The sequence below is a fragment of the Indicator indicator genome, chromosome 21 (genome assembly GCF_027791375.1).
Source record: "Indicator indicator isolate 239-I01 chromosome 21, UM_Iind_1.1, whole genome shotgun sequence".
NCBI lineage: Eukaryota > Metazoa > Chordata > Aves > Piciformes > Indicatoridae > Indicator > Indicator indicator.
In genome coordinates, this window is record NC_072030.1 from 2882062 (window position 1) to 2894183 (window position 12122).

Sequence of the window (12122 nt, forward strand, 5' to 3'; positions counted from 1 at the left end):
GCTACCATAAACTCCTACACACATTATACAATCCGTTCAAATCAGCTGCACTTCTCTCCCTAAAAAAATAACTACAAAAATCCCACAGATCCTCAAAAACTGTTTGGGATATCCATGTTTGGAAGATTCAACTTAGACTATTACAAAAGTTCAACAAACCATACTGTGATAGGTTAGCCTTGGCTAACAGCCACACTCCCACCCAGTCAGTCAGTCACTCCCCACCACACATAATTTTCTTACCCATGACTGTAAAATTCTTGTTCTGTGGTGAAAGATGCTTGATTATCCCATTACAGATTATTCCCATTATGAATGGAATAGGAACTATTCTGAAGGACAGTTTTTAACCAGGCAACTGGGCAGAGCAAACCTGGCTGTGTACTCTTGTATTTTGGTCTTCGTAGTATAAAATATCTTTGAATGGTACCAAATATTTTGATAAAGGACACATTTTCTTTGTTTTATCACACAGTGTTTTCTTAGTATTTCAAATTCATTGGAAAACAAACTGCAACTTAGCAGGGAAAAGCAAAAACATATCAATTCTCTGTTCTTTTTACAGCACCTGCTCCTATGGAAAGCTGAGCTGCACTGGAGAGAAACCTGAACCAGGTAACTTAAAATTGTCTTTCATTCTCCCTTTCTGGTTCTCCCTTTTTATATCATTCTACAAACCTGAACTGATGGCTTCTGTAATGTGCTGGGTATTCCCCAAATGTAAAGAAACACTGCCTTATCTTTCAGATAGCTGAAAGAAGTGATAACTCTTGGGTTACCCAGAGGAAAAGAATACTTGGTCACCTCACTGAATGGGAGGAGAAAACCATCCACATTTTAAATAAAATAACATTGCTACAAAAACCTTATCAAAAATACAAAGTAAATCAGGATCTCTGTTTGCTTGGGTTTCTTTTTTGCTGAAAGGAAATGTTTCATGAAGCTAACTAAATATTAATTTATCAGTATAAGCACACACACACAAAAAAAAAACAGATTAGCATGACTTTAAAAGAATATTCAGTTTCTGCTTCTGGTCAAAATCACTATAATTAAGCTAAATGTATCCCACAAAAAGGTTTTTGTTGGTTTGGGTTATTTTGGTTGGTTGGTTGTTTTTTTTCCTATCTGCATTAAGGAAACACAAAGAAATAAATACACTGGTGAGCTCACCTTCCTCATGGCTTTTCTCTCTTTCAGTCTGCACACACCCCATGGTCTATATTGACTGCGGCAATGCCACTGGAGATGTAGTAGGAGCAGGATGCCAGAAGAGCTGTCAGACTCTAGATATGGAATGTGTAAGTACAAACTCTTTATACTCAACTGAAAGCATTTTAAACTGCATCTCTTTTACAATTACCAGCTGCATCTGGACTCTTCCTTCAGGGAAGTGTTTCAATGCCTGTTCTCTGTCTGGCCTGTACAGTACAAAACCCAGTGTGTCTCTGGCTGTGTGTGTCCTCACAACAAAGTGCTGGATGGCAAAGGTGGCTGCATAGCTCCAGAAGATTGTCCATGTATTCACAATGGGAATTTCTACAATCCAGGACAATCAATCAGAGTTGGCTGCAACAATTGGTAAGAGCACATTGAAACAAAAAGATTTATTTCAAGCATCTGAAAGGGAACAGTTTAAGCTTTAGGTGAATTACAGCATTTCACTCTAGCAGTATCAAGATTTATAGGAAGGAATCCCATGTAAGATGATCCACTTAGTACCCACAAATCAAATTCTGTCTGTTTTTCACAACATCACACAGAATAGAAATTGCAAGTGGTCAGAAGAACAAGATGGTTTGGATCTTGTCATGGTCTTTCAAGTGAAGAAAGCTTTTTCCCTCACAGGAAGCCCTTACATTTCAATACAGTTGGAAATGTGAAAGGTTTAAAATGTTTTCTAATCCAAACTATTCATGATATCAGGAACTAGCACAATCTTTGGATAAATCCCAACAGCTCTTGAGCTATGCTGCATTCCTGAGAACAAGCAAAACTAATCTTTGTTTTTCATGATAGGCTTAAGAGAATTTAAAATCATATTGATGCGTATGCAGGAATATAGCTATAGCTATATCGTATGCCTGTCTATTTCTCACATTTGGAGTGCTTTCTGTCTTGGGCAGCACATGTAGAAACAGAAAATGGCACTGCTCCCAGGAACCCTGCCTGGAAACCTGCTCTGTTTATGGAGATGGGCACTACACCACCTTTGATGGCAAACGCTTTGATTTTGAAGGAGATTGTGAATATGTCCTGGTCCAGGTAACAGAGCCCTCCCCTGCTTCTTGCACTATTCAAGTACCTTGCATTTCACATAGGACCATGCAGCACAGCTAACATCCACTATCATTCCTCTGTTTCAGAACTACTGTGGTCAACAAGGTGCGAATCAGGGAACCTTCAGAGTCATCACTGAGAACATTCCATGTGGCACTACAGGAACCACTTGCTCTAAGTCTATTAAAGTTTTCCTGGGGGTAAGTATTTGCTTTAATAAGTGGTCCCTTGGGCCTAATGTGCCAGAAGGACAGAACAAGTGTCCTCCAAGACAGTGAGAATGTTACTACAATTCATTATTCACTGCTATTGATTTTGCTCTCTGCTAGAGAAAGCAAAGGAGGGAATTCTAAAGAGAAACTGCTTAACGTAAGGTTGTGGAACAGAATCATATTGGTGATAACAGAGTTACTTCAATAACAGTTCAATAACATAAAACTATACCAAATAGATGACTTTTTAAACTGGCCTCTAACTTCTTCTCTTCTTCTTTTTCTGTCCTAGAACTATGAGCTGGTACTCAGTGATGGACAGTCTGATGTCATCCAAAGGGCCCCCGGGGGAAAAATGCCGTTCCAGATCCGTTCTATGGGCATCTACATGGTGGTTGACACTACTGTTGGCCTGATACTCATGTGGGACAAGAAAACGAGCATCTTTATCAAACTTAGCCCCAGCTTTGAGGTACATTTTCAAAACCAAAAACCTGGACAAAATGATTTCTGAAACATATTCATGTTACCTCTCGAAAAAAAAAGGCAACTCAGGCTGTAATAGGAAGACTTAAAAGAGCAGCAATTGTACATTGCTACCTTTGTAGTGCTGACTTGGATTGTGTACTACACATTCTCTTTAAATTATTCAGCAATAGCTTAACATCAACTACATCAGTAGCTATTCATCCAAAGTTTTCACTGAAAAGGTATGTTCAGGATTAGGTGAAACTGGTTAGCTTAATACTAAGAAAAAAACTAATGAGTCTGCTCTGCTTCCTATCCTTACCCTTCCTAACAATAAGCTAGAGGCATCTCTTCATGAAAGGCATTTTATGAAAATGTCTGAGACTGTAACTGAAGAGGCCCAGATAAATTTAAGATTCATAGAATCATAGAATGGTCTGGGTTGGAAGGGACCTCCAAAGCTCATCCAGTGAAACCCCCTCCGCAGTTAGCAGGAACATCCTCAATTAGATCAGAGTGCCCAGAGCCCTGTCGAGCCTCACCTTGAATATCTCCAGGGAAGGGGCCTCAACCACCTCCCTGGGCAGCCTGTTCCAGTGTTCCACCACCCTCATAGTAAAGAACCTGTTCCTAACATCCAATCTAAATCTGCTCTTCTCTGGTTTGAAGCCATTGCCCTTGTCTTTTATAAACAGGTCTGCTACTTGCAGATACTAAGAAACTGTTTCTTACTGAACTCTGTCATTTCACATTTATCTCCATGCAGGGACATGTCTGTGGACTTTGTGGAAACTATGATGGCAATGGAAATAATGACTTCACTACTCGCAGTCAGTCTGTGGTAGGAAATGTGCAGGAGTTTGCCAACAGCTGGAAGGTGTCTTCTAGTTGCCCCAATGCCAATGGTACGAAGGATCCATGCACTGCCAACCCGTACAGGAAAGCCTGGGCACAAAAGCAATGCAGCATCATTACCAGTGAAGTGTTTGCAAAGTGTCACTCCCAGGTATGACAAAAACTTCAGCCTCAAATTCTCTCAAGCCAGATATTACATTATTTTTTTTTTAAGTAAGATAGTTGAAAAGACATTAAAGTACATTTTGTGTGAAATCAGACTAAGCACCAGGGAGACCATACAGAAGTATTTTCACTTTTGTTTGCTCAGCTTGTGCCTTGAGTTGATACATGCAGGAAATTGAGAATTAGGTTTTTTTAACAGAAGGCACAATATCACAGATAATTTAGTTTCTAATGGCATCATTTGTTACTAATTTAATTATCAGCCACCTCATATGCATGACTGTGTGTCAGCTTGTTGTAATGCAACCTTATTCGTTCTGCAATTCTATCTTCAACATCAAACAGTTCTTTAGCATCACAGCTTTTTAAAAAGAGCTGTATTCAGCCTTTTCCTTTTCAAAGTATTCTCAGTTTCAGATAGTTTACTCCATTTTTTAAAGACACTAAATGCCTTTCCAAAGAGGACAAGCACATGGAAACTCCAATGTTTTCTCCAACAGGTTGAACCAAATGAATACTATCAAGCATGTGTGGATGATGCTTGTGCCTGTGACACTGGAGGGGACTGTGAATGTTTCTGTACAGCAGTAGCTGCCTATGCTCAAGCCTGCAATGAGCTGGACATCTGCATTTCATGGAGAACCCCATCCATTTGTCGTGAGTTTCACCCTACTATTATTTGAAGTGGTTGAGAGGGGAAGAAACCAGCTGAAAAAAAAAAAAAAAAAAAGTAGAATGATGAAAGAAAGAAGAATAAAACTGTATTTGAAGGAGGCACTGCTATAGTCTAAAGCCAGCAAAAAAGAACCCACACAAAACAAGTTCGGTAAATCACATGAAGCAAACCTAATTCCTTCAAATGAAACCATTGATAGTAATTTTACCAGTGGTGTTCCCAGGGTTTGATTTACTTTCAGTTATGATTCACAGCTGGTGGACTATAATATCATATTATGCTCCCACCTGCCTACCTCAGACTCAGTGTAAATACGTATTAGTTCCTGCCAGCTAAAAATCAGTGATTCAATTAATTGATTTTCCATGCTTAATGTTCAACTCTGTTCTATGCTTTTCTGGTGTCAAAATGTGGTAGAGGTGTAACAACTCTATTAAACCAAAACTAAGTCAACATGCTGTTCACCACCTATGTGATTATGCTGATCACATGGGGCTTTCACCCAACAAAATTGAAAGACAGCAGAGCAAGAAGTCCTTAGCTCTTTTCCTGTCATTTCTGCACCCTCTAGCTCTCTTCTGTGATTACTACAATCCCCAAGGGGAGTGTGAATGGCACTACAAGCCGTGCGGAGCCCCTTGTATGAAGACCTGCAAAAATCCAAGTGGGAAATGCCTTCATGAGTTGAGGGGATTGGAAGGTAAGCACAGTTATGCATATCTCATTCTACCTACAAAAAGGTAAAATGCAATCTAACAAAATGTATATGACTTAATATTTACATTAGAAATTATAAGAGATTTCCTACATAGGATCTTACTCCATAGCGGATTGTGACATTGTTTGGAGAGAGGATGAGGACAAAATGCTCCAAAACTTGATGTGCAACCAAGGCAATAGCAGTAGGAGTCTAAAGTGCCGCTTACTATACAGGATAATTTGGGGAAAAAAGATAGAAGCAGAGAATAGTTAGTCCTACTCTTAGACCTGCTCTTAACATAACTCTCGTTTTCCATTGCAGGCTGCTATCCAAACTGTCCAAAAAATAAGCCCTATTTTGATGAAGAAACCATGAGTTGTGTTGACACTTGTGGTTGCTATGAAAATGGAAAGAATTACAAACCAGGAACACTGATGCCTTCGAAAGAGAACTGTCAGTCATGGTATGATTAGTAAAGGTTTTAAAACTTTGAGTTCAAAGCCACGGAGCATAATTTATCATGCGTTAAGGTTTTTGTTTGCCAACAGTAGGCAAATAACATCTGATTGTCATTCATTCCCCAAAATATTTTGCTACATAGAGATGAACCTTTTACTTATTCTTTATTTATTAAAGTACTTTTACTAGTTTTATAATTCTTAAATTAAGTAAAACTAAACACGAATAATAATGGTTACTGGACTATCTGGAGAAATTTTATTAAGGTATGCCTAAAATCATGGTGTGAAATTATTTAGAAGCTAGTAGGCAACTACTCTTCACTTTTTGAGCTTGTTTCTGTTGCTGCACTGGTGCTTGCATATTTGTAACAGTCAGCAAGTATTCCCACACATTCTGCAAGAATTGATGACACACTGGGACAAGTGCTTCTAAACCTTCTGCCCAGAGAGGTTGTGGAGTTTCCTTCTGTGGAAGCATTCCAAACCCACCTGGACACATTCCTGTGTGACCTACTCTAGGTGATCCTGCCCTGGCAGGGGGTTTGGACTAGATGATCTTTGGAGGTCCTTTCCAACCCCTAATATTCTGTGATTCTGTGAAACAGCACAAAGATAACAGAACCAGTTGTCAAGCAGTTAACACCTATGTTATCATGCCTTTAAGGCAGCTACACTTGAATATTGTAAGCAGCACATCCAGAATGGCAGAGAGGGTCAATAGAACAAAAGTAAAGCAATAAAATAATGTCATGAGCCAACATATTCACTGTTATTATCTCCTTTTTTTCTCTTCTCCAGTGAATGCACAATTCATGGCAAAAGATGCAGCTATGATGTTTACGGTACGTTGGCAAAGTGATATTTTTTATCTGAATAGGATGCACTTGAAGAAGCCTGCTCTGTGTGTCAGCTGCCAAGGAGTAACACTCTCTTTTGACTTACAGAATGTGTCTGCATTTATGAGGGAAAGAAATATGGCTATAAAGATGTGGTCTACAATACTACAGACGGCATAGGAGGTTGTATTGTGGCAGTTTGTAGTGCCAATGGAACACTTGAAAGGATTGTCTATGACTGTCCAGTCTCAACAACACCCACAACAACCTTCCACTTCAGCACTACAACAGCTCCCACTACTTCCACAGGTACATCCTTTACACATGCTAAGAGTATATTTCATGCATTACTAAGTAAAATATAGCTAACAAAATCCCCATGCTCAGACTCACAACATAAATGAATTAATAGAACCTCAAAATAAGTAACTCATTTCTTATGAGCATTTGGGTTTAGTTGGTATTTGGGAACTAAAATAATATATGAAAATAAACACAGAAAATAAAAACTCTGCTGAAACAACAAAGTGGAAGCTGCTACACCCTGGTTTGATATTATTATTTTACTTATCTTCATAGTGAACTATAAAAAAGCAGCATTTGATTTATTATCTGTAATTATAACTATTTCTATACATGGAATAACCTTTATAAAAATAATAAGTCACTACTTTCTTTATTTCTCTACAGAATTTAACATTTCTGGTCAGGTTCATGGTATTTATAATTACACCACTAAGTAAATTGCTCAGGTTGAGATACTGAACAGAGTTCCTGGTCAGCTTTCTTCAGGCTGATAATCTCTAATTACTACAGGCAAATGCTTAATAAGAACTCAGAATTAATTTTACAACTGCAGGCTTTGAAATCAAAGAAACCATCAGCACTGCGGTAATCCATTAGCCATTTTCCAGCCATTTCCCAATTAAAATTGACCTGCAAAAGCTTATGGACTGCTCTCCAACCAAGAAATGCTTTCTAAAGGCTAGAGCTAAAATAGGAAGTGTAGAGATGGTGATAATGCTACATTGGTGTTGTAGTTTAACGAGCAGGCAACTTGCTCTATTGCTCCCAAAGGGGCAAAACACAAAGGTTTGGATAGTACTGGAAAGTTTAAATGGAAAGGCTACTTGCAAACTACAGTGCTACAGTTCTGTAGTGGTGAGCATAGCAAAGCATATAAAACACACAAAATCCATAGTCTGGGCTTAACACAGAAGTTCATGAAGCCAAAGTTTCACACAAACCTCCTTCTATGCCAGGTCAACAAAACCCAGGCTCCCATGTTCCTCCCCACCAAGGCCTCCCTGCCTTCTATACTGCTGGATTCATGATGCAGCACAAAATTCAGCTTGGCAAATCTAAACCCCAGTTAGGCAGCCCCAAGCCTAATTGGCAGCATCACCAAGGCCTACAACCAGGCCTCACTCCTCGCAAGGGATAAGGGCCTGGATGTTTTCCCAGGAGGAGATAGGAGAGGTAAAAAGGAAGAAAATAAATTTGCATCCAGATTTATAGGGATGCAGGATGTATGGGAAGAAATATCAAGATTACACTTTCTGGTACACCTCCTGTAACTTTGTGGTCTCTGAAAGGCACCTATAGCCTTAAATGGCCACAATCGGACATCCTGTACTTGAAATGGAGGAGCAAAGACAATGTAACACAGTACATGAGGAGTCAACTCATTTGGAAGCAAAAAGTGATCTTGATGCACAGACTTGGGTTTTGACATTGCAGAGAGGCCAGTAAATATTGAAGCAAGACACAAGCCAAACAATGACACTGAATGAAATGCAAAAAAAAAAAAAGTGAGATCCCCTCCCCCCCCAATTTTGTGTAAATGATGACTGAAGATTTTACAGCACTTTGTAAAGGATATTTAGCACACTTTTGGGAAGTGACAGTTCAAAGCACATCAGGACATTAAATTCCCAAGTGATGGATTTTCTGTTCTAATTCATATTCAATTTTAAGTACATTACACTGATGCATGACAGGCTCACAATGAAAGCAAAGGAACTCAGGAATAATTTCAGCTAATTTAATATCACTTAAACGTTTTGGAATATCTACAGGAATTTATCCCAGGTTTTGTCATCTCTTTTTCAGTGTCCCCGACTACATCAGTGTGTGTTCATGAAGTCTGCGAGTGGTCACAATGGTATGATGGGAGTGTGCAAACCCCTGGCTATGACGGTGGAGATTTTGAAACCTTTGATGATTTGAGAGCTAAAGGTTATGAAGTCTGCAAAGCTCCTCGGGCTGTTGAATGTAGGGCAGAGAAATTCCCTGACATACCACTGAAGGACCTAGGCCAAAAAGTAGAATGCAGCACAAAATCCGGGCTTATATGTTACAACAAAGACCAAATCTCAACAATGTGCGATAACTATGAAATAAGAATCCTATGCTGTGTTTTCGTACCATGCTCTTCCACAACACCAACTAAGAGCACGAGTACTGAAGAAACTACAACTACTGCAACTACAACTACTGCAACTACAACAACCACTCTCACCTCTACCGCAACAATACCACTTTGTACCAAAGAAGAATGTTACTGGTCAAGGTGGTATGATGTCAGCTATCCTGGCTCTGGATATAATGATGGAGATTTTGAAACAATTCATAATATTGAAAAGAAGGGATACAAAGTTTGTGCAAACAGAAAAGCTGTGGAATGCAGAGCAGTAAGGTTCCCAAACACGCCATATCCACTCCTGGAACAAAACATAACATGCAACACAGAAGTAGGTTTGAAATGCTACAACAAAAACCAACTACCACCCATCTGCTATAACTATGAGGTGAGATTTAAATGCTGTGAAAAAACAGTAATACCATGTGAGACAACAACGTATTCAACAACTCCCACGACAACATCTACAGAAATAACAACACCATATATACACACAAAACATGAATCGCCAACAATATCGACGACTACACCACAAACACAACCAATTCAAATGAGAACAACCACACCTCAAACAACAACATACAGCACCACGACCACCACCCAGTACTCAACCCCCTGTGAGACCAAAATATGCAGCTGGACTGAATGGTTGGACGTCGACTTCCCTTCACCGGGACCCAACCAGGGAGACTTTGAAACCTACCAGCACATCCGGGCTGCTGGCAAGAAAATCTGTCAACATCCACAGGAGATCGAGTGCCGTGCTGAGGACTACCCTGAGCTGCCCATCACACAGGTCGGACAGGTCGTGCAGTGCGATGTCAACTTTGGACTGGTGTGCAAGAACCAGGACCAGACTGGCAAATTTAAAATGTGCCTCAACTACAAGATCCGCGTCCTCTGCTGCAGCCCCAACCCCAACTGCCCAGCACCACTGCCCTACAGCACCACCAGCCCCACCACTACCACCACACGCAGAACACCAACCTCCACCTCCATAACCACCTCCACGCAGTCCACTTCCTCGGAAACCACATCGCAGACCTACACCACCACCACAAGCCCCACGCCACCACCAACCCCTTACATCCCCAGCTCAACCTCCACCACCACCCAGGTCTCTACGCCCTGTCAGCCCAACATTTGCAGCTGGACCGAATGGTTGGACGTCGACTTCCCCTCACCGGGACCCAACCAGGGAGACTTTGAAACCTACCAGCACATCCGGGCTGCTGGCAAGAAAATCTGTCAACATCCACAGGAGATCGAGTGCCGTGCTGAGGACTACCCTGAGCTGCCCATCACACAGGTCGGACAGGTCGTGCAGTGCGATGTCAACTTTGGACTGGTGTGCAAGAACCAGGACCAGACTGGCAAATTTAAAATGTGCCTCAACTACAAGATCCGCGTCCTCTGCTGCAGCCCCAACCCCAACTGCCCAGCACCACTGCCCTACAGCACCACCAGCCCCACCACTACCACCACACGCAGAACACCAACCTCCACCTCCATAACCACCTCCACGCAGTCCACTTCCTCGGAAACCACATCGCAGACCTACACCACCACCACAAGCCCCACGCCACCACCAACCCCTTACATCCCCAGCTCAACCTCCACCACCACCCAGGTCTCTACTCCCTGTCAGCCCAACATATGCAGCTGGACCGAATGGTTGGACGTCGACTTCCCCTCACCGGGACCCAACCAGGGAGACTTTGAAACCTACCAGCACATCCGGGCTGCTGGCAAGAAAATCTGTCAACATCCACAGGAGATCGAGTGCCGTGCTGAGGACTACCCTGAGCTGCCCATCACACAGGTCGGACAGGTCGTGCAGTGCGATGTCAACTTTGGACTGGTGTGCAAGAACCAGGACCAGACTGGCAAATTTAAAATGTGCCTCAACTACAAGATCCGCGTCCTCTGCTGCAGCCCCAACCCCAACTGCCCAGCACCACTGCCCTACAGCACCACCAGCCCCACCACTACCACCACACGCAGAACACCAACCTCCACCTCCATAACCACCTCCACGCAGTCCACTTCCTCGGAAACCACATCGCAGACCTACACCACCACCACAAGCCCCACGCCACCACCAACCCCTTACATCCCCAGCTCAACCTCCACCACCACCCAGGTCTCTACGCCCTGTCAGCCCAACATATGCAGCTGGACCGAATGGTTGGACGTCGACTTCCCCTCACCGGGACCCAACCAGGGAGACTTTGAAACCTACCAGCACATCCGGGCTGCTGGCAAGAAAATCTGTCAACATCCACAGGAGATCGAGTGCCGTGCTGAGGACTACCCTGAGCTGCCCATCACACAGGTCGGACAGGTCGTGCAGTGCGATGTCAACTTTGGACTGGTGTGCAAGAACCAGGACCAGACTGGCAAATTTAAAATGTGCCTCAACTACAAGATCCGCGTCCTCTGCTGCAGCCCCAACCCCAACTGCCCAGCACCACTGCCCTACAGCACCACCAGCCCCACCACTACCACCACACGCAGAACACCAACCTCCACCTCCATAACCACCTCCACGCAGTCCACTTCCTCGGAAACCACATCGCAGACCTACACCACCACCACAAGCCCCACGCCACCACCAACCCCTTACATCCCCAGCTCAACCTCCACCACCACCCAGGTCTCTACGCCCTGTCAGCCCAACATATGCAGCTGGACCGAATGGTTGGACGTCGACTTCCCCTCACCGGGACCCAACCAGGGAGACTTTGAAACCTACCAGCACATCCGGGCTGCTGGCAAGAAAATCTGTCAACATCCACAGGAGATCGAGTGCCGTGCTGAAGACTACCCTGAGCTGCCCATCACACAGGTCGGACAGGTCGTGCAGTGCGATGTCAACTTTGGACTGGTGTGCAAGAACCAGGACCAGACTGGCAAATTTAAAATGTGCCTCAACTACAAGATCCGCGTCCTCTGCTGCAGCCCCAACCCCAACTGCCCAGCACCACTGCCCTACAGCACCACCAGCCCCACCACTACCACCACACGCAGAACACCAACCTCCACCT

General features: G+C 42.9%; 1 protein-coding gene across 1 annotated transcript in view; it reads left to right on the forward strand.

The window, feature by feature from the left end:
- Positions 1-12122, forward strand: part of MUC5AC (mucin 5AC, oligomeric mucus/gel-forming) — a 56071-nt gene that overhangs the window by 22189 nt on the left and 21760 nt on the right. Inside the window, exons 19-34 of the mRNA XM_054390736.1 lie at positions 566-615; positions 1201-1301; positions 1430-1581; positions 2127-2265; positions 2367-2480; positions 2785-2964; positions 3727-3966; positions 4481-4637; positions 5228-5356; positions 5678-5819; positions 6616-6659; positions 6762-6986; positions 8784-9310; positions 9824-9970; positions 10091-11509; positions 11630-12022. Coding sequence (XP_054246711.1) covers positions 566-615; positions 1201-1301; positions 1430-1581; positions 2127-2265; positions 2367-2480; positions 2785-2964; positions 3727-3966; positions 4481-4637; positions 5228-5356; positions 5678-5819; positions 6616-6659; positions 6762-6986; positions 8784-9310; positions 9824-9970; positions 10091-11509; positions 11630-12022 — 4159 coding nt within the window. The remainder of the gene's footprint in view (positions 1-565; positions 616-1200; positions 1302-1429; positions 1582-2126; positions 2266-2366; positions 2481-2784; positions 2965-3726; positions 3967-4480; positions 4638-5227; positions 5357-5677; positions 5820-6615; positions 6660-6761; positions 6987-8783; positions 9311-9823; positions 9971-10090; positions 11510-11629; positions 12023-12122) is intronic.